General features: G+C 46.5%; 1 protein-coding gene and 1 long non-coding RNA gene across 3 annotated transcripts; both read left to right on the top strand.

Annotated features, from left to right (window-relative positions):
* Window positions 1-4,961: 4,961 nt before the first annotated feature.
* LOC142013988 (uncharacterized) lies at window positions 4,962-16,302 on the top strand. 2 transcript variants are annotated; one of them, XM_074995985.1, is made up of 5 exons: window positions 4,962-5,095; window positions 6,518-6,616; window positions 8,605-8,694; window positions 10,530-10,714; window positions 10,971-16,302. In XM_074995985.1, exons 2-5 carry the CDS (start codon window positions 6,529-6,531, stop codon window positions 11,826-11,828), a joined length of 1,221 nt encoding a protein of 406 aa, XP_074852086.1. In that variant the 5' UTR covers window positions 4,962-5,095; window positions 6,518-6,528; the 3' UTR covers window positions 11,829-16,302. The 2 variants fall into 2 exon arrangements, with proteins under 2 accessions (XP_074852086.1, XP_074852087.1); XM_074995986.1 differs by lacking the exon at window positions 8,605-8,694.
* Window positions 16,303-19,737: 3,435 nt separating this feature from the next.
* LOC142014760 (uncharacterized) lies at window positions 19,738-21,942 on the top strand. Its single transcript, XR_012646038.1, has 2 exons — window positions 19,738-19,912; window positions 21,908-21,942. It is a non-coding gene; the product is annotated as an uncharacterized LOC142014760 (long non-coding RNA).
* The last annotated feature ends 3,121 nt before the right edge of the window (window positions 21,943-25,063 follow it).

The following is a 25,063-nucleotide window of genomic DNA, read 5'->3' as shown; positions in this document are numbered from 1 at the left end:
GGGGAGTGGACTCCATGACCTCTGAAGGTATAGCTCCATATTTCTTTCTATTTCGGTGGGGGCTGGAAAGAGCAATGCTTCCCTGTAGGAGCCAGCCAGGAGATGGGGCTGGGAGGGAGACATTAGAGGAAGCAAAGCCCATTTAACCAAGCTGTAAAATGTGAACTGGGAATTAGAACTCTGTAAGGTTTAAGGTATTTGCGTTCCAAGATGCAGAGTAAGACCAAGCTCTGCCCATGGGAGAAAGGGATAATTTTCAAAACCTCTCACTGGTTCTAGTGCTGAAATCCCAACACCAACTGTTTTCTTTTGTATCTGGAATTTTGTCGTGCTCTTGTCTCTAGCCACCCAAATGATGGGTGTAGAACTCCTTTCTCCCACATACAACTGATTTCTCTGGGGCTGGAGAGCTAGGGTTCATGAAAACAAGGCTGTGTTGGCACTGGAGAATTCAGCTTGTGGGATTGTCTAAAGTCTTGACTTAGGCGCTATGACATACAAAGTCAGAAAGACACATCCTCCATTGGACCTGCATATTCTGCTGTCATTGGTCACACACAATGCTGAGCTGTCTCTCTTGGACACCTGTGAAAGAAAGGAGGCAGCCTTAGTGGAACATTCATCTCCATGCTGAAGATACCTGTGGTGTGACAGCACAGAATCCAAGAGGTGACATGCAGCCATGTTCCTTGCTATGGGAGGCTCCAGAATGCTGTACTAAGAGGAGTTAAAGCAAGCCACGTTCACTGATATTCAGGCTCTCAGGGCGGAATCCCAAAATTCCTCATTCAGCTTACACTTGGACAGATCTCCTGTAGACTTTAGCCCCATTCAGGACCCGGCTATTTCAGGACATGGTAGCAAATGGACTGTTAATAACTGCAGACCAGTTAATTTTACCTCGTTCCACATAAGAAACCTCAGCTGGGTTATAAAACAGTAGGTAATTTAGAGGATTCATAGATTCAAAAGCCAGAAGGGACCATTTTGGTGATCTAGTCGGACTTCTCATATAACAGAAGCCACAGAATGTCCCCATAATAGTGTCTGGCGCTTATCTTTTCAAAGCACATCTAACTGGCAATTGAAAAATGGTCAGTGACAGAGACCCTACCACAACCCTTGGAAAGATGCATAGGGTTGCCAGATGTCTGGCTTTCAACTGGAACATACAATCCAAAAGGAACCCTGGTGGCTCTGGTCAGCACTCCCACTTGGCATGGAGCCCCCTCCTACACTCTGGGCCCTCATTTCTGTTCCCATCCTGGGGTCCATACCCCTGGCCCAGAGTCCAACCCACCTCCCACATTCCAACCCCTGTCTCTGCCCAGAGCCCCTTCCAATGCTCAAAACCCCTCAAACCCAACTCAGAGTCTCTTCCTGCACCCTAAATTCCTCAACCCCATCCCAAAGCCCACATGATTAGAGACCTCACCCGCTCCCAAACCCCTGCTTGAGCCCAGTGAAAATAAGGGAGTAAGCATGTGGGGAGGGGGGAGCAAGCAACAGAGAGAGGGGGATGGAGTGAGTGGAGGAGGGGCCTCAGAGAAGGAGTGGGGCAGTACAAGGGTGCTCTGCTTTGCGCAATTTAGAAAGTCATCAACCCTCTGTTCCTGTAATAGGCGAAGAAGCAGGGAGCTGTCTATGAGGACCTCTCAGCTGTGGGATTCACTCCCTCCTTGCTCTAAAATTGTCCTCATTTCATATCATCAAAACATGTTGCTAGGCAGAGGCAACTGCTGGGCAGCAGCACAGGCCACATGACTGCTCCCCCATGTGACTTCTGCATGTACCACCCCTAGTCCAGGGCAGGGCTGTCGTTAGAAGGGTGCAGGGCCTAGGACAACCCACCCCCTCCACCCCAGACGCCACCTTTTCCTCTGCCCCCTCTTCACCCCTGCTCTGCCCATGCTCCACCCCCATTCCACCTCTTCCCCAACCAATGCAGCCTGTGCAATTAACAGGGTACCTGGCACCAGCAGCAGGGGCTGCCCTGCTCCCCACATCTTGCCCAGAGGACCACACAAGGTGTCACCTCCCCTGCCCCCCACACATTGGCCCTGCTCCTAGGCTCACGCTGAGAGAAGCTTAGAGAGCTCTGATCGTGATGGCTTCCTGCTAGCTATGTTCTTGGCCGCTGTCTTACGAGTCATGTTAAATGCCTGGGGAGGAGGTACTAAGAGAAGCTTGTTTGTTAAACTGTAATTTTAAAATGTGCCATGGACCATTGAGAGCAAAGGACAGATTGTGTGTGTTTATACAATTTAGGAACACGTTCCCTTCCTTTGCAGGAGTTCTTACCCAATCCTTCCCACAAATCAGAGATGTGAACCCAGAAAGGGGAGTCAGGAACTCACAAATTCTAATAACATATGCCTGTGAAAAGTGTCTGTTAAGTGTAGTGGCCTACCATTCTGTCCTTTCTTTGCTTGGCTGTAAATTTGGACATGAAGTGTAAAACCGTGGAGAACTGGGGCCCAGGCATGTAGAAATGTGAGTGTATGTAGTGGTTCTGTGAGAAAGAAATCAAGGAGTTTTATCCAGTTACATGCGTTCCATTACTTACTATGAGTCACATTTATTTTATTATTTTGGGTTAATTATGTGTGGGTATCAAAACAGAAGAATAAAATTAATAATGTGTACAAGTAAATTCCTAATACATGTGGGAAGAACCCTAGGCAATAATGCCAACTCATGATTTTTATTTCAGAGGGGTACCCATATTAGTCTGTAGCTTCTCGAAAAACAAACAGTCCTTTAGCACCTTGAAGGCCAACAAATATAATTATTAGGTAACAAGCTTTTGTGGGTAAGACCCACTTCTTCAGATTGGAGTAGATCTGAAGAAGTGGGTCTTACCCATGAAAGTTCATTAACTAATAAATAAATTTATTAGTCTCTCAGGTTCTACAGGACTGCTTGCCTTTAATGATTTTTACCACAAGTCTTGTGATATTTCCTTTTTTTTTTTTTAAGAAAAAAACTTCAACACCTGGTGCTGTGTTTATTTTATTTTATTTTAAATCTGGCCTTCAAGCTTGTGGAGGAAAGCCTGGACTTTGTGAATTGAATGTAACCCAGAGGCTGAGAAACCCAAAGAAAAAGAACCCAAAATTTATTTGTTTAAAATCTCATGATTTTTAAATTAATGGTTTGAGGGGGCATATGTATTTTGAAGGAGTGGCGATGGCAAAACTGGGTTAGCAAATCAGCAAATGTGGGTGTCTGCATCATAAATACTCATTAACCAGTGTTGTGACCTCTAATGATTTTATGGTGAGTTTCATGATGTTTGGTAAGTTTTCTTTAAAGGTTAAAGCCTCAGCTTCTGCACTTACATGATTAGGTGAAATCTGAGCTTTCAGTTTCTATCCATCATGGTTGCAGAAAAGGTTAAATATGAAACCTAATGGCTCATAAAACAGAAGGCAAATACTCAACTCTCTGACAAAGTGGGTATTTACCCACAAAAGCTTATGCTCTAAACTATCTGTTAATCTATAAGGTACCACAGGACTTCTTGTTGTTTTTGAAGATACAGACTAACTCCGCTACCCTTCTGGTACTTGTCATCTCTCATGATTTTTCTTTTTTCAGATTTCTTGGTTTTTAAGCCAACCTCATGGAGTGGAGTGAAGTGGGAGCCGGCTTATGATTGTTTGGGATTGATTGTCTGGTTGTATGGGATGCCAGTAACAAGCCAGTGTTGAAAGAATGTGGAATGCGTCAGTGCTACACTCGGATGATGTGGCAACACATGGTGTGGGATGCCCTCAGATTATGGAGGGATATTTACCCAGACCACATTGTGGGACATTGGCAATGCCAGGAGGGATTAGCTAGAGTGTTGATGAGAAGTGCAGTCAGGAGAGCAACTCAACTGCTTTCCTGATGGACTGTATTTTTTCTAAAGGACAACCTGGCCTAAATTCTCAGTCACTGAGGGACAATCTCCACCCATTGATATATTTGCTTTCCACAGTCAACTCTCTGTGTAACTTTTCTGAGTGTCGTACCTGAATATTTGGATGCTCATATCAAAACTGTACAGTAGGGTCTCAATATTCGCAAACCTAAGGTTCACAAGCTCAATTATTCACGAGCAGCTGCGAGCGGCTGCTTCCCCAAGGCTTCGGGGCATGGAGCGCTGGCAGCAGCCGCTTCCCTCAGGACTCTGGGCAGGAGCGTCAGCAGCTGCCTCTTTCCCAGGGCGCCAGGAAGTGAGAAATTCAATGTTCGTGAGGGTTCTCAACACAGAACCCTTGCGAATGTTAAGACCCTACAGTACTGTGAAATTTATGCACCTAATTTTGGGTTATTGCTGATTTATTTACTATATGCACCTTAACTTCTTTTAAAGGAAGCTTGTATTCGTGGTTAACCTAAGCACCATACCCAATGTACCAACACTCTTTTTTTAACCTGTATATTATGTAAATTTTTAACATTAGCTTTAAGAAAATTTTGACATCTCACAGCATTCCCTGGGTGAAGATGGAGCGGCTAAAGCACAGGAGAGGCCTCACTAGCCTTTTCCATGGGAGTAGAGTGACTGGATATTCCCATATTATCAGGGCCATACTGATACTGGGGCAGGGTTTTGTCCTGTATACACCACTATGCCCCTTCTGCCAGAGGAATGAGGGGGAATAGGTCCTGGTTTTTCACACTTGCTGTGAGGTCACTTGATGAGAGAGTGACTGCAGCAGCTCCCAGGAGCCCAGGCCAAGCAAGGCAGGACCGTGCAGGGCACAGATGGGAAGGACCCAGTCCAGAAAGAGCTAACCCGAATGAGGCCGTGCCAGGCGCCAGGCCAGGCTCGCTTAGCGCAGGGGAGGGAGGGGAGAGAGGGAAGGAGCGGGACATGCTTTGCTCCAAAGACTACATCTCCCAGCTGCCCCGGGAGGGCCGCCCTGCTCTCCGGGGAGTGCCCTTTGCACTTGCGGAGCAGCGGGGGCTGCAGCCCGGGCTGGGCGCGCCTGGTAGTTTCCTAGCCCCACTCCCACGTCAAACTTCCCGGGGTGAGGAGTTCTTCGCGGAGCCGGGGGACTGCCTAAAGCGGGGAACTCCAGCGCGGCTGCCCGGGCGCGTGGTAGGTGGGGTGAGCCCCGGGGGTGGGGGGGTTGCACGGGCCGTGTGTGTGTAGAGAGGTTTGTGCTGAGGGTGTCTGGGGAGGGGGTTGTGCTGAGTGTGTGTGGGGAGGGGAGATTGTGCTGAGTGAGTGCTCCTGCCGGGGCTGGACAGTCTCCGCACTGTGGGGCTGGGATAGAGGGAGTGGGGGGTCTTTGTGCTGAAGCTGGGGGAGGGGAACGAAGCAGCTGGCTCTCCTCTGTGCTCCTCTCAGTCCTGTCTCTCTTAGGGAGTAGGGTTCAACTGCCTTCTCCCTCCCTGCTTCCTCAGGCTTCCCCTGGCTGTGTTCTGGGGGCGTGCAGAGCAGTTCCACTCTCAAAGGCAGGCACCAAATTCTGGTTTCTGTGTGCTCGTTTTTTTCCTGGATAATACCTTGGTTCCTGGTACCAACACTTCTCCAGCCCAGGGCTTGCTGCTCCTTTCCTTTCCAAAGGAACCGACAGTGGGCTTTTGGGTGCTCCCAAAGCTCAGGGTTTTTCTGGCTCCTGCTTTTTTGTTTGTTTGGATTTGTGTTTGTGTTAGTTTTGGATCAGTTTCTTAAAAGCTGAGCGGGCTGCATGGATATTGCATGCAGTACAGTGGTTTAGAACTGTCATCTTCTTCTTTCCCCATTCCTTCCCACTTTCTGCTGGCTCTCTGTCTGCTGTCTCATGATAGTAGACATTTTCTTTTTGGGGTTCCAGCAAGAGGGAGAACCTCTTTCTCTCCCAGAATTGTCCTTGGGTTGGCAGAGGGCAGGGAGAATGAATAGTATAGGTGTCAATTTTACAATAGAAATGTAGAATTTATTTTTACCCTTAAGGTTTCTCTTTTAATTTAACCTTCTAGCAGATGATAAGTAACTAACACAAGACTTGGCTTTGGGTTCTATTCAATGGCGTGGATTGGATCCAGTGTGGAAACATTTAACTGGCCTTGGATAGCAAAGTTGGTTCAGCATCTTAATTCCGTGCCACTGCCGTGATTATGAAATGTACGGGGAGGAGCTGCCAACTCCATTGTCCAAAGCTGTGCTTAATCTTGAGTTATCCATGGATGTGGAGCTACTCAGACTTTGATTTCTTTCAAGTGGGAAGTAGAACTTTTCTAACACCACGAAAGAAAATGTATCTCTGGCTCTAAGTGCTCATATTTTTCATTTCTGAGCTTATTTTTTATATGGCTCCGAATTTTGCAAACATCCTGACACTTGGTGGCCTGGCTCCATTCAAGATTTGGTTCAGGCTTATCTCCATTTTTACACAGACTAAAGTGATCTCATCAGAAGAAGAGAACCAGTTGTTGAGTGAATTGGCAGCCTCATTCCTGACAGGACAGAGCTCCCAATGTTAAATGTGAGAAGTTGTGCTTGTAGGTCTTGATTTCTTGTTTTTCACTGTTGCAGACCTCAGGACAATGGAGTCAGTGGAGAAATGGCACAAGGATTTCATAGCCTTCAAGCTTCTGGACAAAAAATACAACTCAAAGAGGAATGGGGTTACAGGTGAGTGAGTGGAGGGGAAAAAGGATGTGGGCTCAGACTCATCCAACCAAAGTTCCTTGAGGGGGAAAAGTAAAAGAGCTACAGCAACATCAGTCTCAGCTGGTTTCAAATGCTGTGTAATGTAGATTTCAAAGCCTGCTCTTTTTCCTTCTGCTGCTACCACCTGCAAAGAAGGCTTGTGTCCCAGTGGTTAGGGTGGGGCATGGAAACCAGAAGGCTGAAGTTCTCGTCCCTGTTCTGGTGATTACTCAGGGCATGACAGTTAATGCCTCTGTGCTTCAACTTCCTCATGTGCAAATTGATAGATACTGACTATACTCACAAAGATATTAGACGGTTTAACCAATGTTCGTGAGATGCTCTCATCATCTGTCGTCCTTACAAAAATGATGTGATAAAAGCTTTAACCAAAAAAAATGGAATTAGGGAGCCTAAAGTAGGGATGCTAAATGGTTAATCAACCCTTGGGAGGGAACCCTGGCAGCAATGGCAGCGCTGGGCCAGAGTAGCTCGGGCCTCACAGAAGCTGCTGGTAATGTTCCTTGTAAGCCCTGTGTTTGTGTGTCCACTTAGGAGAAATTCAAATGTGTGCCAGCTGATTTGCAGAGTGCCCACAGCTCAGTCTTTTCATTCTACTGGTGGTACATGGCTGTACCATCAACGTGGATGGAAAAGATTACAGGGAACATGGCTGGTGGGCCAGGCAGCAGGACTTCATGGCCGTGGCAGGACCCTATGTTCGCAGCTGTGGTGGGGCTGGTTGGCTGGAGCTGAGGCAAAATGCTTATCCAGTTAAGTGCACTTGTGTTAACATCCCTAACCAAAGGTGAGACCCTGCCCCCATCAACTCCACCCCCAAAAAAGCATATGGTCAGTAGTATCAGTTTAATTAAGTGAAACTGCTACAAACTCCTATATGGGCATGCTTATTTCAGTTTCAGCTAAACTGAAATGAACTTGTACAAGTTGAACCTCTCTAGTTCGGTACTCTCTCATCTAGCAACATTTATAATCTGGAATGATTTCATTTAGCCAGATGTCCATTTATCATGGCTGTGGCCAAATTTCCCATGTTCCCATAGAGTTTGTTTATAGTCAGCCATCCTGGCACTGTGCTGTTATTTAGCTCTAATTTACTTGTAAATGTCTTCTAAGAGCCCAGTAAGTAGTGGAAGTGTTGGTAATGATGCTAGACTATGTTGACCTCTTGTGCAGCAAATTCTCTCATTCAGTAATGGTCAGGACCTGAGGATGCTGGATTAGAGAGATTCAACCTGTAATCTCTAACAGGAGAGTTCCTCTCTAAGCTGCCCATCATGTGCCATACCCAGATGCAACAGGGTAGCACATCTTGTCTGATGTATGGTGATCAGCTGCTGTTTTGGGGCACTATAATGCTAGAGACAAGGGAATCTATCATGGATGGTGTGGAAGCTAGGAGAGGTGTGAAGACTGTCTGTCTGAAAATAGTGTTTGTGTTGTCCTATTCCAAGGTGAGTTGGAAACTGGCGACAGCTTAAATGTATGCTTTAGGCAGGGACTGTGCAATATACAGGTTATTCTGGGGAGGTTGATTTTAGGAGGTAGATGTCTGGCATGGAAGGTGAGTGGATTTCAGCTAACTGAAGAATTGGCCAAAGCTCTCTGTCACCTGCACTGTGTCTTGTAAGCCCTGATCAGAGTGGAAGTATGTTCCCTGGTCTTGGGTACTTGGAAGCACCTGCTCTCTGGACTAGTCATTTGTGCAGGACAACAAGGAGTTGATGGACAGTTGAGTGTAACTGTGTATATGTGGCATATCTGGGGCTGTACTGTACCTCTTTGGATTGGTGCTCAGTCATAGGCTATGGCAGGTTTCTTGTGAACTGTTGCTGTCTGCTGTCTGGGTCTATACTTACAAATACCCTAAAAAGGTGGGGTTTGCACTGATATATCAGGCCACTCAAGATATACCCTTGCTAATATGCATGTCCCTCTCAAAATTCCAGGCATGATTGTAAAGCATCTTCAGAAGACCTTTAAGATGCCCAGCTCCTTGCAGCTGTCTTCCTCGGTGGCTCTTTCCCAGCACTGCACAGGTGGGTGTAGGCAAGTAAGATGTTCTAAGCTGATGGCTATTTTTAAACCTGGCTTTTACATAGCTCCTGGGGAAATACTGAGAGCAGCAAAACAAATATTGAGGCATAACTGGTTAGTAGGGAAGTAACTTGCCTGGGGGTTTTGTGTGGAGTGTGAATGGGCTATTGTTCCCTTCTTAAAGATATATGGAGGGCATCCAGAAGAATAGCCCTGGAGTTATTTCTTAGTAGACTAATGACCCCAGAAAGCTTAATGTCAGCGGTTCGGGGATGGGAGTTAGGAATGGGCTTTAAAATGCTAATCTTTTAAACCTCCTGGGATCTCAGTCTGTGCATCCTGCATGTTCTGCTCAGATGCTTTTCTCTTTAGATTGTAAACTCTTTGGGGCAGAGACCGCTTCTGAGTGAAAGAGAATGAGATTCTCTCTCTCACGTGTGTGGCTGTCTCAGTTTGAGCACAGATAGGTGAATTCAGGGTCAAAGCTCCTTAAAGTCCAGTGTCTTGGATTGGAGAAACTGTTAAACCTGTTTGGAGAGAAATTTTTGTGAGTGCCTTCTGCTGAACTCTGTAGTTGTTCTCAGTTTCTTAGCATGGTAAACACCGAGTACAGGTCTGGGAGCTAGAAACCTATGGTTTCTAGTCCTGGCACTGATTAGAAATTGGGTAGATGGGAGGCTGATATTCAGAAGGTAGGTGGTTCTGTTACTCAGTTGTAACATACCCTACTCCCAAACCAGCTGTGCAGTAGCATAATTATAGAGAGGTATGTGCAGCAGGTATGGATGTGAATGTTTAACCAGTTAACCCGTAAGCCTCACCCTAAACAGACTAAGCTTACTGATCATGGTTAATTGGTGGGGGCTGGAGCAGACTCCTGCCCCGCCTGCAATGGGCAGGAGGTTGCTCCAGCCAGGTGTGGCCTTCTGCAGCCAGGAGGTGCTCCAGCCTGGCCAGAGCAGACCTTGTCCTCAGTGGGGCAGTCCTCAGGATCTCTGCAGACAGGTGTGCTTCATCCTGGCTGAAGCAGCTCCATCCATACTGGAACGGGCTCCTGGCCACTCTCCTGCTCCCTCTCTGCTCCCCCCCATTTAATTGGTTAACCAGTTAACTAATTAAATGAGATTTTATATCCCTAGTGGCAGAATGTATTGGAATTTCTTCTCCCCCTGCTGAAGCCTGTTCTCCTTTCATTCCCTCTGCTGTCTCTGTGCCCTACATATAGGGGAGAGTGAAAGGGATCTGTCAGCTTCATCTGTTGTGCTGCTTCCTGGTGAAGTGGAGCGTTCCATGGGAAGTGTGGTGAAAAGTTCTGGCTCATTGAGCTTTACTTTGGCCTGTGAGCCAAGTTATCCCACCTCATGGCCTCAGTTTCCTCTTCTCCTTTAAAACTTGCCTTTTGGGGATGTGGGGATTGATATGTGGTGCTGCACTGTAAAGCTACTAGGCACTATTCTCTGCATACCTATGGGCAGTCAGGAGCCATTGGGTCTGCTGTGAAATTCTGTAATGAAATGCTCTGGAAACAAGTGGACTCCTAGCTCAATATTTCATTGTTTCATCTTCCAAGAAGAAGGAACACTGCAAGCACATTGACAAATGAGCTGAAAGATTTCACTAGCTTCTGGGTCCCTTTGAGTCCCCAGCGAAAATGCTCCTCCTATAATTGGTTCAAGCTCTTCTCTCAATGAATCACAGTATGCCTGCAGCAACAGTAGAACATTAAAGGGAACGTGGAAGCAGGGTCGATTAAGATGCATGGAGCCCTGTCTCTTTACAAGGCAGATCTGTATAATGAAAACACTCCATGCATGGGTGTTTTTTTCTGTCTCTGCAGGCTCCTGTCCAAATTTGATGATGAATAGGAATGAAGCACTCAATCGAAGGCCTGACAATGTGTCCCCTACGCCCCAGCTGCCCACCAGGAAACATCGAACACTTTGCTTTTCACTCTCATCAGATGGGGATGGCTGCTCTGATGGCTCGGTGTCCCAGGGGTGGCGGAGGAGTTTGCAAGCTCAGGTGAGGAGTGATTTGAGAGGGTTTGTGGCATGTACTCTGCCTGTCTGATGCAAGAGTAAATGACTCATTAGATGTATGGGCACAGAAATTTTTGAGGCTTTTAAGGCTTCTAGTGTAATCTGCTCCTGTGCTAATACGATATCTTGACTGCTTGACCAGGGATACGGCCCTCTCTGGCCCCACTGCTGTTCCAGCTGCCCTTGAAGGTCCTTGAGAACAGCATGCCAACAGTCTCACCGCTCCCTTTGTCTTGCAGATGGACAAGGCGCACAGTGGAGGAACAGCCAGCAGCACAGGGTCTCTGGAACGGGCGGCCCTTTTCTGTGCCCCTAGGTCCAATTCTCCCTCTAGTTCTACCCTGTCCAACTTAGTGGGACCATTCACCAAAGCCAAATCATCCAGCCAGTTCTCCCTGTTCTCTCCACCATCTCGGAACAGCCATGGAGAGTTGGATTCCAACCCTCTGTCTTGCTCCAGTTCCAAGGTGTTCTGCAACTACAGCCAAAGGGGGAGTGCGAAGCGTGAGGAATCCAGTGCCCCAAAGTCAGGTGGATTGGAATACTTCAACTTCTCAGAGCCCGTCATCGGCAGGGTGATGGACTGCATTTATCTGGGGAACCTCAACGCAGCCTATTGCGGCAGGGTGCTGTGCAGGAACAATATTGACAGCATCATCGACATGAGCAGCCTGCCCAGCAACTGCAGCCCGAGTGTTATTCCATGCACATGCAGTCGAGGAGAGCTCCGGCACAGCTGGTCACGCCTCAAGGTGGACCTCCAGGGACCCCTGAATGGGGATTGTCCTGCTCTCAGGGAGCCTTGCTTCTGGGACATCAATGAGTGCATTGAGGCCTCTCTGGAGAAAAGGAAGCGGGTTCTAATCCATTGCCTTGATGGTTATTCCCTGGCCCCTACCTGTGTCATACAGTACCTGATGGTGAAGCACAACATGAGGCTGATGTCAGCGTATGAGTTTGTGAGGGCCAGGTACCCACTGAACATCCGTGAGTGTCATCAAGATATGTTGGTGGGGCTGGAAAAGTCTCTGCAGCCTGGAGATGTGGACATAGAGTGCTTGAAGCACTCCATGTCCCGGAAGGTAGCATGGACTTAGGAAAAACAAAGAGCAAGCGAGAAAGTGCTGTATTCCTCCTGACTAGCACTGAAGCAAAACCTGAGGTGGTCAAGAATAACCTTTGTCTCTCTTTACGTGGTGACTGTAGCTGTTCCATATGGAAAGAGGTCAATGCTGGTGATCTAGAAGCTGTGGCTAGTGATGCAGGGCAAGTGGCTGTCCTGGGCAGTGGCCATAGTGCAGCAGAAGCACGAGTAGAGTGTGGGAAGGGCTCTGTGGAACACGTCACATGTCGCTCTTTTAACAAGGATTAGTGGGAGGTGATTGTAAAGCAGGGATAAGTCAGGCTTAGGTTTGTTCAGTGGTCCTTGACAGGCTTTTCTAAGGACCACACTCCCTACAGAGCATCGCAGCTCAGTTCTTAGGGAAGGCACTGTGCCTATAGCCAGTTCTTTCCACTGGGTGGTGGGGTGGGGGTTGTAATTTGGATAAAGAGGACATGTTAAACCTGAAAACGGGCATGTCAGGTATCCGAGCACCAATTGGAACTATAGATAAACAGACCTTGTTTCAGTTATTAACGACTTAAGACTAATGTCCTATGATGCCATGTTGGAGTTGTTATTCTGTGTCACTCATGCAGTGCCTGTAATGTGCAAAGTGCTTTCATCATTGGAGATTATGAAGAGCAGGTTAGACAAACACGTGTCAGGGCTGTCTAGGTAATACTTAGTCCTACTACTTAGTCCTGCCGTGAACGCACAGGACTGGGCTAGATGACCTCTCGAGCTTTCTTCCAGTCCCATGAGTCTAAGTAAAAAATACAGTCCCTATGCCCTGAGGGTTTATAGCCTAATAATAGCAAAGATAAGAGGCTACATGAGGTGAGAAGAAAGGTGTGGAGGGGAAGACAAGCATTACAGCAGTGGATAATTGGTCAAGGTATGCCAGTCAGACTAGTCTTCCACCATCTCCTAGCAACATCTGCATATGAATTCCTCAGAGCCCAGGACAACAGCACAATAGTCAAATCTCTGAGAGTTCTTGAGCAGTTTCTCTGTGGTGTGCTCTGGGCTTATACTTGTCTGTGCTGAAGACAGAAGGGACCCAGGCTGAGCTGTTCCTGGAGTCACATTCCTCTTTCTGGGGATATTGTACTAGTTCACCAGCTCAAGGAAACCTCCATCTGATCCTGAAGTTTCACATGTCTGCTTCTGGTCAGGGAGGCTTGTCCTCTCTGAAGGATCTCTGATCCGCATTTCCTTATGTTTTCACTGAGTTTCTGCATGGATTTTCTCCTCCTTCAGTCACTAGCTAAGGATTGCTCTTCTCCAGTCAAACATGTGTCCTTTCTTGCGCTTCGACGTATCACTCTCTGACTCGCTTTGATTTTCCTGATACTTGTTGGGTTTGCTCCTGGCCTTGGCTTCCAGACCACAAAGAGCTTGCTGGAGTTGCACCTTGCACTTCTGGGCTGTCTGCTCTACAGAAACATCCCATAGACTTGTGACTTCTTATCTCACCCAAGGTTATGAAAGGAGTAGCTTCGGGGCTTTGTTACCATACTAATCCATTGGCTAATCTAAACCATTCACAGGAATTTCTGGTCCTGTGGTCTGAGGGGGAATAGGACTGTTTGATCTGCCTGTGATTCAAAAGTACTGTATTACTTTATTAAATCAACAAAGTGATGGGACCATGAACTTCTGTGACCTCAGCTGTCCTTCTGTTTTCAGGCCAAAACTTGAAGGTGTAAAGCGGTAACAAATAAAAGTCCAGACCTGCCTTGCCTATCTGCACTTTGGTACTCTTTCAGCTTGTCTAGTTGTCTTGCCGTCTGTGAAGTGTGTGGAGCACGCTTAGGTCCCTTGTGTATTGTAGTGTGTGTAGGAAATCATCTGCTAACGCGCTGCTGTAGGCTAATGGGGGAATCCACCTATTTAGAAATGCTACTGAGTTCTCGCTTTCTTTTTCATTCCTAAGGAAGCATTTCTGAAAATTAATACAGGCTCTTGCAAAGGAATTGAAGCATCAGGAACAGACATTTCTCCCAGGAAGTTGTGGGTGCCTGTGTGCTATAGTGTCTGTGCTATGTTGGTGTAGGTATGCCAGTATAGCCTCTAGTATAGACGCAGTCTACAGGAACAGAAGGCATTTTTCTGTCCATGTTGGAACACCACCTCCCCAAATGAAGTTAGCTGTACTGACAGAAAGTTTTCCATTGACATAGCTGTGTCTCCACTAAATGTCTTGTCAGCATAGTGATGCCTGTGAGGGAGGTTATCTTTCACAATCCTGACTGAGGTAGCTATGAAGATGTAGCTTTCCAGTGTAGACCAAACCGCGCTCTCTTTGCTGACAACATGATGCTCCTCTGTCATGTAGATCTTGACTACAGAACCATTTTTTCCTCACTTTTCCCAGTCCTGTTGCCACGATTTCATGACTGGTAGCGACTAGTGTAGGTGGGTTGCTCGTAGCTGTCAGGACCATACACTCCACATTCACTAGGCTTGTTCTGGTGTGGAGGTAGTCTGTTTAAATCTGTGCTCCCATCATCGTTACCACTGCTGTAGCTTCAGTGATGAGCAAACTTGATGGGAAGATGTCGGTGTAGGTGGATCCAAAAGCGGTGATTAGTGCGTGGCTCTGATCCATGAGGATGGTGATCCTCTGGATACAGCACTTACGTTAGACTGAAGAGACCTGGGATGGTTCCCTACCTTGTGTGTACCAGACTTCAGATTAATGAGTTTCATTGTGCTTTGGTTCTTTATCTGTAACGGGGCTGGGGATGTTCCTAGTACTTTACTGTACTCACAAGGGTGTTGAAGATAAATATGCTGGCAATAGGGGCCAGGTAAGTATTTTGGATCTGCTCTCATGGAAAGATAATGGCAAAATTCTCTCAGACATCACTGGAAGTAGGATTGGGTTGTGTGGGTGGAGTAAGCAGCTGGAGCAGATAATAGTATCAGCAGTAGCTACTGTCATTTCCTTAGTAACAGTATCAGGGGCAGAGAAAGAAATCTAGAAGGAACCTTACTTGCAATGGCTATAATTTCCTGAGACAAGTCCAGCAGCTTCTTCCTTATTAAACTTCATGACAAATAGGCAGAATAGTCCCTGGGCTGCATGGTCCTAGTTCAGGTTGCTGTTTTTCAACATCCTACCTGCAGTGCTGCATGTCCTCCTGTAAGGCTGTTTGTTTTCTAACACGGGGCCTACCTGAGCAGCATGTGCTGTAGCAGGTATACGAGGAGTGCCTCTGTGATTCAGCCTCAGACAGGGTATGCTACCCCTAATGTCCGATTTGGCTATTAAACAAAACATACAATCTGCTCTCTTGGCTCCTGGGATTGAGGGTAGTCTCGGGAAAAAGGTTTGTGGGGAGAGAGGGGGGTAGTGGGAGGAGAGAAAGGGAGTGAATCTCTGCTATGCTGCTGTTCTACCAGCAGATGGCAAAAAATAGTCATCTTTTCAGCAGTGATACATGCAGTGTAAAGGCCAAGTAGTCTTGAGGGCTAGTAGCCATGTTAGTCTGTAGTTTCACAAAAAGCGAGCAGTCCTGTAGCACCTTAGAAGGGGGTTTTACCCACAAAAGTTTACAACCTACTAAATTTGTCAGTGTCTAAGGTGCTACAGGACTGTTTGTTGTTTGTAAAAATCCAAGTTTGTCTTCATATACTCTAAAGTGTGATTGTCCACTGGGCTTACCTGGAGGGAGATGTTGTTGGCATGAAGTTCTTGTGTGATTCTCTTCTTAAAGTAAACTTGGCCTGCAGTACTATTCATCAACGGATTGTGTCTCTCTCTAGCAGAGAGCCCCTGCTATCGAAGTTTATCTTGTCCATACAGAGCCTAGTTCAAATGGGGCCCTGATCCTCCATCTTCCTAGTTACTACCATAACCGAAATAGTGCAAAGGAAAAGATTCCCCTTCCCGCAATGAAATAACTTTCTGGCTAAAGTTATGAAAACAGGGATGCCATTTTGCACAGGTGCTTGCTCATGGAATGAAAGAGGTAGCTCCAGTAACACAGAATAGCATGCATCGCTGACTTGTCCCCCATCAGCAAGAGGCTTTCAGTGTATTTCCAAGAGCCCTGAAACAGATTTACAGCCATGGGGTCAGATCCTCAGCTCTTGCTAGCTGGCATAGATCCATTGATGTCGGTGAAGCTGCACTGATTTACACCTGCTGAGGGTCTAAATCCTGATGTTACAGGATGGGTATATGTTATAAATTCATAAGCCTCCCTCCTGTCTTCCTCACACCTCTGTGTCACAAAAGGGTTGCTGGAGGTCTGGTTACCACTGCACATTTCACTTTGCAAAGGGCAAACCTCATTTGCTGCAAAGGTGAGCAATTCGCTCTTCAGGCTATGGGCTCTCTGTTCCTCTGCCTTGCTGCATCTGTGACAGCACAGGAAGTCTGCGGCAGTGAGCTTGCCACTTGCTGATAAAGACGTACTTATTTTAAAGAGGATGCCAGAAATGATTTTGTATTGAAACGCCAGTGGAATTGGGGGGTGGGGAGAGGAGCAGGGGTGGGAATGCAGGACTTTGATTCTAATTCTTACTTTCTGACCTCGGGCAAGTCACTTCAACGCTGTCCATCTCTGTGGTCTCCCCTGTAGCATGAAGTCTCTGATACTGGTCCTCCTTTCTAATATGCCTTGCAATTGACGGGAGAGGAATGGTATCCTGGCCCATTATATTTGGGAAGAATATTTCTATTGACTTCTTTGGGTCTAGGATTCTAATGCCTCTCCTCCCGTCCCTCTGTGTCTCCCAGTGAAGCACGGTTTGGCCATGTCCTGACCTGCCCCTGGGCTGCTTGATGAAGAAACTGTGTCTGTTCTGATCCCCACTGCAGCCTACCTGAAAAAAAGATAACAACAGCCCTGTCCATGTTGTTTTGCTAAAAACATGATAGTTTCTTCTGAGGTGGGAATTTGGGCAGTAAGCAGTGTTCCCTGTAAGATGGGAGCCTGGGTGGCCGGCCAGGAGAGATTCAGGTGCCACCCAGCTGATTAGCAGAGCATCCACAGCTACCCTCAGGCAGCAACAGGTTTCTGTTGGTGGGGCACATCTGCCCATGTCTTGTAGCACATAAAAAATTTACTCCACCCAGGGATGGAAAATATTAGAGGGCAGCCTGACAGTCACATATCCTGCTGTCCTCCATGATAAAGTATCTGTGGGGGGGGGGGGGGGGGCAGTTGCTAGAACTGATCTATAAGAGAGAGCTTCCTGAGTCATCTTTGTGGCCCTTTTGTACTAGATGCTGTGTACGCACATCCACACAACATTGTGAACCTGCATTAATTCAGCCCACCACAAGTATGCCACTGTGATTAGCCCCCAGAACTACTGAAAAATCTTTATTTTCTTTGGTGCAGGTTGGTATTACTCATTTTCTAACGCTATAGAGGATGGGTCTGTGGTTTGTGTTTTAAAAATGCTGCTAATTGCATTAACATCAAGTGAAATGGAAGTTGAACTGAAACTGTGATCACAGGGTATGCTTGGGGATCTTGTTTCGCACACTGCAGCTACAGGGGGCGAGGAAGGGGAGACGGTAATAGGGAGTGAATGTGAACTGCAGACTTAGGCCATGTCTACGCTACGTGCTTTTGCCGACTTCTCAAGGCCGCAATGGCTTCACATAAACAGTGTTGTCATCTGTATGGCCTCAATAGAAAGTGAATGTTTGGGTTCTGAACTCCCTTCCCTTGTGCCCCTAAAGATGTAAACAAGACATGCCCATTGGCACTTCTGCTTGTGCACAATGCCGCTCTCAGGACCATCCGTGGTGAGTATGGCCTGCTAGGGTAAGAGAAACAAGGAAGGAACTGTTTGGCAGCATGGAAGTATATGTGGGAATATGGAGCAGTGGCAGTGAACACTGGTGCCATTTTCCACCAGTGGTGATGATTTTATCTGATATCTCAGTCCTGAGGATAATAAAGGCACCAAGAGCACAGCAGCTGCTGGACTTCATAAGCTGCCAGCCTGTTCACTATAATACTACCTTCCAAAGCTATCACCAATGGGTGTGAGAAAGTGTCCCGCTGCAGATGAAGAAAGGCAGCCATCTCTAAGAGACATCAGGAGAGGATTACAGCATTCCAGCACAGCAGTTTTATCAAGATTTCTCAGGAAAAATTAAAAAAAAAAATCCTTGTGTATGTAAACAAACTGATCCACATGATTCTCAGGCCTACCCCTACAGGGGAATGTAGAGCAGGCAACTTTACCTATCTCGTACCACTATTTTAGCATGAGAGAAATAATGAAATGTTTGTAAAGTTTTGGGTACCATCAATACATGGCTGTAATGGGAAATAAACGCCTATCTGAGGTTCCTAATCCTGCATTCATCTTATTTGTGCTTGATTGCCTGAACTGTGGTGAGCCTCCCATGGGTTCTGGCTCATGGCATAGGTGGACCCCAGTTGCAGGCCCCCACCTGCCTGCTCATTCTCCTAGCAGGGCCTGTGACCTGGGCTTCTCAGAGGAATCCATGGTGGTGTGTGGCATCGTGATGGGGTCTCTGCCAAGTATGGCGAAGTAAATGTCGGTTGTGCAGTTTGATACTGGGTTGTTGGCCTTCTTGACTATCTGGTATGCCTGCATAGTTCCTTCTCTTTCACACAGCACTGCTGCTGGTCCCTTTTGTACCTGTTCCCCTGCATCACCTATGTAATCTGGTCATAGACGTCCACACTTCTGTGGTTGATTTGGACCTGTACCTCCATGGTCTCTTCTCCCCATGGGCCCAGAAGACACAATCTCTTTCTGTTCATTTCAGGCCAGTGTCTGGAACATGTAGCTGTTGGGCAGTCACACACAATAATGGAAAACTGCTAAGTGTGTTCACCTGGCAATGAGGAAAAGGTATTTCAAAAATTCAGCATTTTAAGGCTTGGTAGGGTAGGCTTCCAGTCTCTGACCCTGGGTTGTGCAGTTCACTGGAGTGGTCCATGCCAGGCATTGTGGGACAGCTGCTGGAGGACTGTTCTAATTGACATATGTAATACAGCATCTATGCTAACACTGCATTGACCTCAGTATATCAGACATGGCTCAACAGTGCTTGGGGACATGGTGTTACTGTATTGCAATAACAGAACTCTTACGTCAATGGGAAACAAGTTAAAATGCAGACACGCACAAGTAGATGGACACAAGATGGCTTCCATCAGCCTAACTTTGTAATGTAGATAAAGCCTTACATCCTTAATTTGCACTTAGACCTGGTTTCTACTTAAAAATTAAATCAACCTAGAGTTGCTCAGGGCTTTGAAATGTTGCACTCTGTGTGGTGTACTTAGGTTGACTTCGCCACCAGTGTAGATGTGACTAGGTCAATGGAAGAATTCCCCTTGATTAAGTACATTGGTAGAAACCCTGCTTCTGTTTTTATAGGAAGCATCTACACTGTGGTGCTATAGCAGCTGTAGGATAGACATGGCCTATGTTAAGGTATCACCTGGTCCTTGCTCTTTGCAGGATTGTGCCCTGCTACAAATAGTTCTGATACACCTGCTAGAATCCTCTCTTGTCTGACTCTAGTCCTAGTAGGCTATGACATTACATGTTCCCCTGTCCACCTTCCCCAACTTCTTCCTTGGAAAGTTTTCTCTGAACTCCACCCTGGCCACCTGGGACACGAAGGTGAAGTACAGAAATGGCAGAGTCAAACGTTCTCGCCTTTAAGCCATGCAAAGTGTATGCAGATTGGTGCCTTTATCAGCGCTGCTTATGAAGCATGATTGCTGCAAGTTACCAGAGTTGCCCCCACTCATCACCACAAAGTTGTAAGCCTCCATCTTTCTCCTCTATAGTGACTCTCTGAGTCACTGCTGCTTCTCTCTCCTCCAAGACACTTTGAATGCTGGCTGAGTCGAGTGCTCCAGCCAAAGGAGGTGCTTTGTATTTCTGGACCCTCGCACATCATTGGTCTGAGGAGATATCTATGCCCTTAATGAGTAGGTGGCTTTTCTGCCGAGCCATTGGAGAAGCCATTTATACCTCCTCCCTGAGCCAGCTGCCTGTGGCTTGCCAGTTGATGCTGTCCTTCCACCAGTGCTGTCTGTTTTTCTGCTTGGGACTTAGGTGAGCCCTTTGCATGTCTCTTACTGACTCAACTTGCTGTTGTTACGGGACAGGAGGGGGACTGGAACTTGCTTTCTGAGTTTGAGATACGTGCTGGTGTGTCTGGACTTTCACTGGCACAGCTGAGGGGGAAAGCTTTAAACCTCCAATTAACCTGACACCCGATCACCAGCAGCATGATCAGTCTTAGCTTTCTCAAGTATGTCTGTTGTATTTATTGATCACATCTGAAATTGTCCCTCCTGTTTAATGCAGGGACACCCTCTATATCTGATTCCTATTACCAGCTCCCCAGTCAGTTGCTTTTATTACAGTAGCTGAATTGAAAGCAGAGACGCACAATAGTCACTCATCTTCGATTTAGTTCCCAAAGCTATAGAGGCCAAATCATTAGCTGGTGTAAATCACATAACTCCCTGATTTACCCTAGTGGATGACCTAATGACAGTTTTCTTCCCCACTTCACAGATCTGCAGAGACTGGAACCATTTAGCTTTGTTTACCAGTAGAGAGTTATGATTTGCTGTCAATTTTTGCATGACCATGTGTTAAACCGGCTAGTTGAGGCTGCAGGGAGCAGATGCTAATATATTTAGTCAAATAGAAGAGAATGTGAGACTCTTATTATCTTTCTTCCTTTCCACTTGCCATTTAAGATGTCTTTAAAAGAGCAGGAAGAATTTCATGTAAAAATAACATGCCTGGCACACTCACATTCCTCAGATGCCAAGTCTGGGGTCTGCACCTCCTGTGGTTTGTGCTGCTTTGACCTCTGTGCGTCGGGAGGGCTGGCACTGGGAAAGGCTGCAGCCGAAGGAGACAGCTGGAGCTCCTTGTGAGCTGCCCTGACCATTTTTAGAAGCACTTTCTCCCCAGCTATGTGATGGCCCCGCACATTTTCCAGGATAAAATTTCCTTGGGGAGATCAGTGGTGCTTTTTGTGCCTCCCCCTTGACCTTTATCTCTTCCTTTGTCCGAATTAACTGCTTACATCCTTTCATAGCCCTCCCAAATGCTGCATTCTGGGTTTAGTGGGCACAATGCTCTCCTTATGTTGGTAAATAAAACTGGGAAAACCCATCTGTACAGGTTTTTTAAATAGCAAAAAATGATGATAAAATATAGGATGCACTATAGACACAGAATACCTTATAAATGCACTATAGTGTTTATACACTGTGTGTGTAGGTGTGTACAGATACAATTTCTCTTATCAATCTGACTGAGGAAATTATATAGGGAATCTTTCTGAACCCTTACATTGTCCAAACTCTAATAACTGTCATTATGTATTATTTATGTTGCTGCAGCAGCTTGGTACCCCAGTGTGCTCAGTGTGGTACTCATACAACAAAAACATGATGCCTTGATCTCCCTATGTATCGTCTCTGGTCCCCAGCAGTGTAGTATTGGACTGCCTCACACCTTTCAGACACTGCTCTTCACGATGTCCAGGAGACATAAGAGAAGTGCTATTAGCCTCTTATAAAAACTGGAGAATTGATGCCCAGAGAGATTGTGACTTGCAAAGGCCCCACAGGAAGCCTACCACGAGGAAGGGACTTGGGTTCAAATCGTTGCCCTAGAATGTTTACAGAATCAATATATGATGAGTCAACAGGTACTCCTGCACAGTGTGTTTGTGTAATGTGCTTGTAGAAATAAGCAGGGCCTGGATGATCACGGGGGAAGAAGTGGGCAAGGGGCTGCAGTTGGCCTTTTACACAGATGGAATTTTTGCCATGGCTGTCGTGTTCACTAAACATTTCGCCCAAAGGAATGGGGGAGGGGGCTGCAGTTTCCCTGCTTTTGGGTGAGAACAGGTTTGGCGCCTCTCCAGAAGCTGCAGCCTACTTCTCTCTGAAACTGGACTTTGTGGAAGTTGGAAAAAGAGCACAAACCATTTCCTCTTTCTAGTGAAACAGTCCTTTTCTTATTCCTCCAAGGAAATCACACTGAGCACAAATAATTGTTACATTTCTTTTTTAATTGTAGGTTCTAAACCCACTAACCCAAGATGTCAGAGTAAGTTTCACATTTTAATAGCATTTGTTGCTTTTCAGTCTTTAAAATAAGTGCCAACATTTATTTTCCTAAAATTCCTTTGCTTGTTTTTGGCTCTGATGTTAATCTCATTTTTTTTCTCTCCCTTTCTCTCTCCTCCCCGCTTTCTCTCTCTCTTTTTTCCTGAACAGTGAAGAAGTAAGTCTCTTCCTCTCTCTCTCTCTCTCTCTGGGATTTTTCTCTCAGTAATGTTACACGGAGACAGCATTTTTGGCTTGTTTAAAAAAAAAGTCTCTTGGAAGGAAATGGGAATCCTAGCTAACTATTACTGGGTTTAAAAGGACAAGTGCCCAACAGGTGAAAGGCAGAGATGGTATTTTGGAGAGAGTATGTTTATTAGCTGTACCTTGTTTATTTCCCACCCCCCTCCACCCTCAACACGTACAAAAAGCATCACTGTTTCCCAAGCTTACTCTAAAGAAGAAATCCATGTGCCTCCTGCATGGTCCATTAGTCGCATAGTTTTTACGGAGATGCTCATGGAGTCAGGAATGATCATGGCTCAGCTGGCTGTTGCATACAATGTTACTCACTTTACATCCCCAAATCCTTGTCTAATCCCTTTTTGAAGGTGATTCCCTGTAACCTGACTCTGGGTTAACATGAGGCTGCCTGCATAGAAACTCCTGTCAGAACAGGATTGGGCCCTTCCAGCACCTTGTATCATGCTGTGCTTAGCTCTCTGACCAGCATGGGAATGGCTCTGAAGGATTGTGATGGCAGTGTAACCCTGGATGGGGCAGGGGGGCAAATGTGGAAGCCCTTCGGACCAATTCCTTTCTCTCCTTGTATAATCTACCTCTTCTTTCTACTAGGTCTTGGTTGTCTGACTCACTCTGGGTGAAGTTCTATACTTGTTTATTTTGGCTTATGTGATGCATAGGCCTTAAGCTAGGGTGGATTTTGCCCAGAGATCTGTTAGATTCTGTACCTGGATGAATGGTCCCATAAAGATATAGGAGTGGAAGCAATTCACCTCAAGGCTTAATGTTGATTCTCTGGCTGTGAGCATCGTCCAGAATGCCCTTAGCAAGCTGTTTTGTGTGTTGCCTTGTGATTGAACCTCACCCAATCTCCTAAGTAACAGAGGATGGGATCTGTAGATAATGGGACAAGGGAGAATGCCAAGGAGCTCAAGCACTGCTTGGTGGTGGTTTGTTTCCTCCTTGCACCACTGCCACAGCCCAGGATAGGTGGACACTCTGTTCTGGGGGTGCTTCCTTTCAGATAACAGGTAAAACATAGGCGGAATCAAACCATGAGGTCCTTACCCAGTTTTTAGTCAGTTATTGTTTGAGCTAGCACCCATTGAAATCAAGTTTGAAGGAAATCCCATTCCCATTCTTTTCAAAGCAAACATTTTCTTTCCAACATCCTGGTCAAATTCCAGCTGAAGTCAGCATAATCCACCTCTAATTCTCCCTCTGCATTTTCGATTGTGTGTTCTTCCCATGTTCTATGCTGCTGTGGGGTATTGTGATGTGCAGCTATGCATTCCACCCCAGAATTGGCTGCCTTTCTGCCAGGGTGACATGATCTTTGCATATTTCATAGCAGTCTCTGCATGCTTTCTGGATGAAAGGTGAAACTGAAATAGTAATAATAATAATAGTGATAGTAATAGTAGTAATCTATCAAACTACAGCTTTTTATTCCCTTACTTTACCCCACCACCTTCACTGCATCTTCCCCTCCCCCACAAATGCATTTCAAATGTCAATGTGTGTGTGTTTTCCCCGCTTGAACCACACTCAGATGCACAAGGTCTCCATGATGAAATGCTCAGGAAACAGCTGCAGTGCAGTGTGGGACAGAGGTTGTGGCTTCTGTAAATAGAATGGTTGCACATAGGCCATGTTGCCTGGAAACAGAGTTTGGTGCTTGGTGTTCATTTAAAAATACATTTAAACCTCTCAGTGGGGATTTCGTTTTCAGATTGATTTAAAAAAGCGCAATACAAAAGCTGCTCTGGCCACGGTGTCACCTGCAGCCACACCCCCAGGGGCAGCATTGACAGATTGCCCAAGAACTTCCTAGGGGAGGGAGTCTCCCTTTCCTCTGCAACATCAGGGTATTTGCCAATGTGCAAAACTTGGTCCTAGATTCTTGTCCGGTTGAGCAAGTCCTTTATTGGCACAGCCCTCTCTGCCCAAACAATAGGTCACAAGCTGTGGTCATTAACGTAGGTTCACAGCCAGCTCAGTGCACACAAGGCAGCGGAGTGTAACATGAAATTGTGGATGGCCTGACTGCATCCTTCCTCCTGCCCAGCAACTCCCACAGCCCCCTTTGGCTTTGCTCTTCCTCATGGCACAATGAATCTGGCTTCCCCACTCCCACAGCCCCCATGCTTTTTTAACCTCCCTGCAGTGACAAATCTGGCTATGTTCCACCCCTCCTTGCTGCTGGGGGAGCCGTAGACAGTAAATCTGGCTTTTGTCTGCCTCCTGCAGCCCCACTGCTCTGCCTGTCCCCTAGGAGTGATGGCCATAGGTGGATCCTTCCACGCACAACCCCACTGCTCTGCTCAGACCCCTGTGATGAGGAATCTACTCTTCCCACAGCCCTGTCTCCCCAGTGCCTGAAAGACATATATAGATAGAGAACTAACTGCTAGGCCAGGGCTGAGTTGGACAGTGGGATTAATTCTACCGTGTATCCTCCTCCGCTTTTCTTTCCCCAACATTCCATTCCCTGGCCTGTAGTACTAGTGACTTGTTGCCAGCTCTCAAAATTCAGAGCATGAGTCTCACAATATTTGGAGGTCTCAATATTTGGAGCTCCCAGAGGCCTTGGAGTACCACTTCATTCTTCTGTTTTAAAAACACCCACATTTCTAGCGCTCATGGGTGCAGAGAAAAGCTACAATAATGAAACAATCCTCCAGGGGTCCAAAACCAGAGGGGAAGGGAAAGGGCCCCTAACCTATTATTTAAAAAAAAATCATGATTTTTAAACCAATCAAGATTGAAGGCTTGACTCGTGATTTCTGAATGCTTAGTTGGCAATAGTGGGATCAGCAGAGAAGAGCTGTGCTGAGCTGAGCTCTGCTGGCGGATGTGGACTGCAGTAAACTGTCCATGTCTT

The sequence above is a fragment of the Carettochelys insculpta genome, chromosome 6, assembly GCF_033958435.1.
Source record: "Carettochelys insculpta isolate YL-2023 chromosome 6, ASM3395843v1, whole genome shotgun sequence".
Classification (NCBI taxonomy): domain Eukaryota; kingdom Metazoa; phylum Chordata; order Testudines; family Carettochelyidae; genus Carettochelys; species Carettochelys insculpta.
This window is presented reverse-complemented; position numbering and strand designations above follow the sequence as displayed.

What these genes read in the sequence shown, in the direction of transcription:
- LOC142013988 (XM_074995985.1), top strand. Translation starts at nt 6,529, where the DNA reads ATGGAGTCAGTGGAGAAATGGCACAAGGATTTCATAGCCTTCAAGCTT. An exon ending in TCTTTCCCAGCACTGCACAG is followed by an intron (nt 8,695 to 10,529) that starts GTGGGTGTAGGC and finishes CTGTCTCTGCAG; the next exon opens with GCTCCTGTCCAAATTTGATG. An exon ending in GGAGGAGTTTGCAAGCTCAG is followed by an intron (nt 10,715 to 10,970) that starts GTGAGGAGTGAT and finishes TTTGTCTTGCAG; the next exon opens with ATGGACAAGGCGCACAGTGG.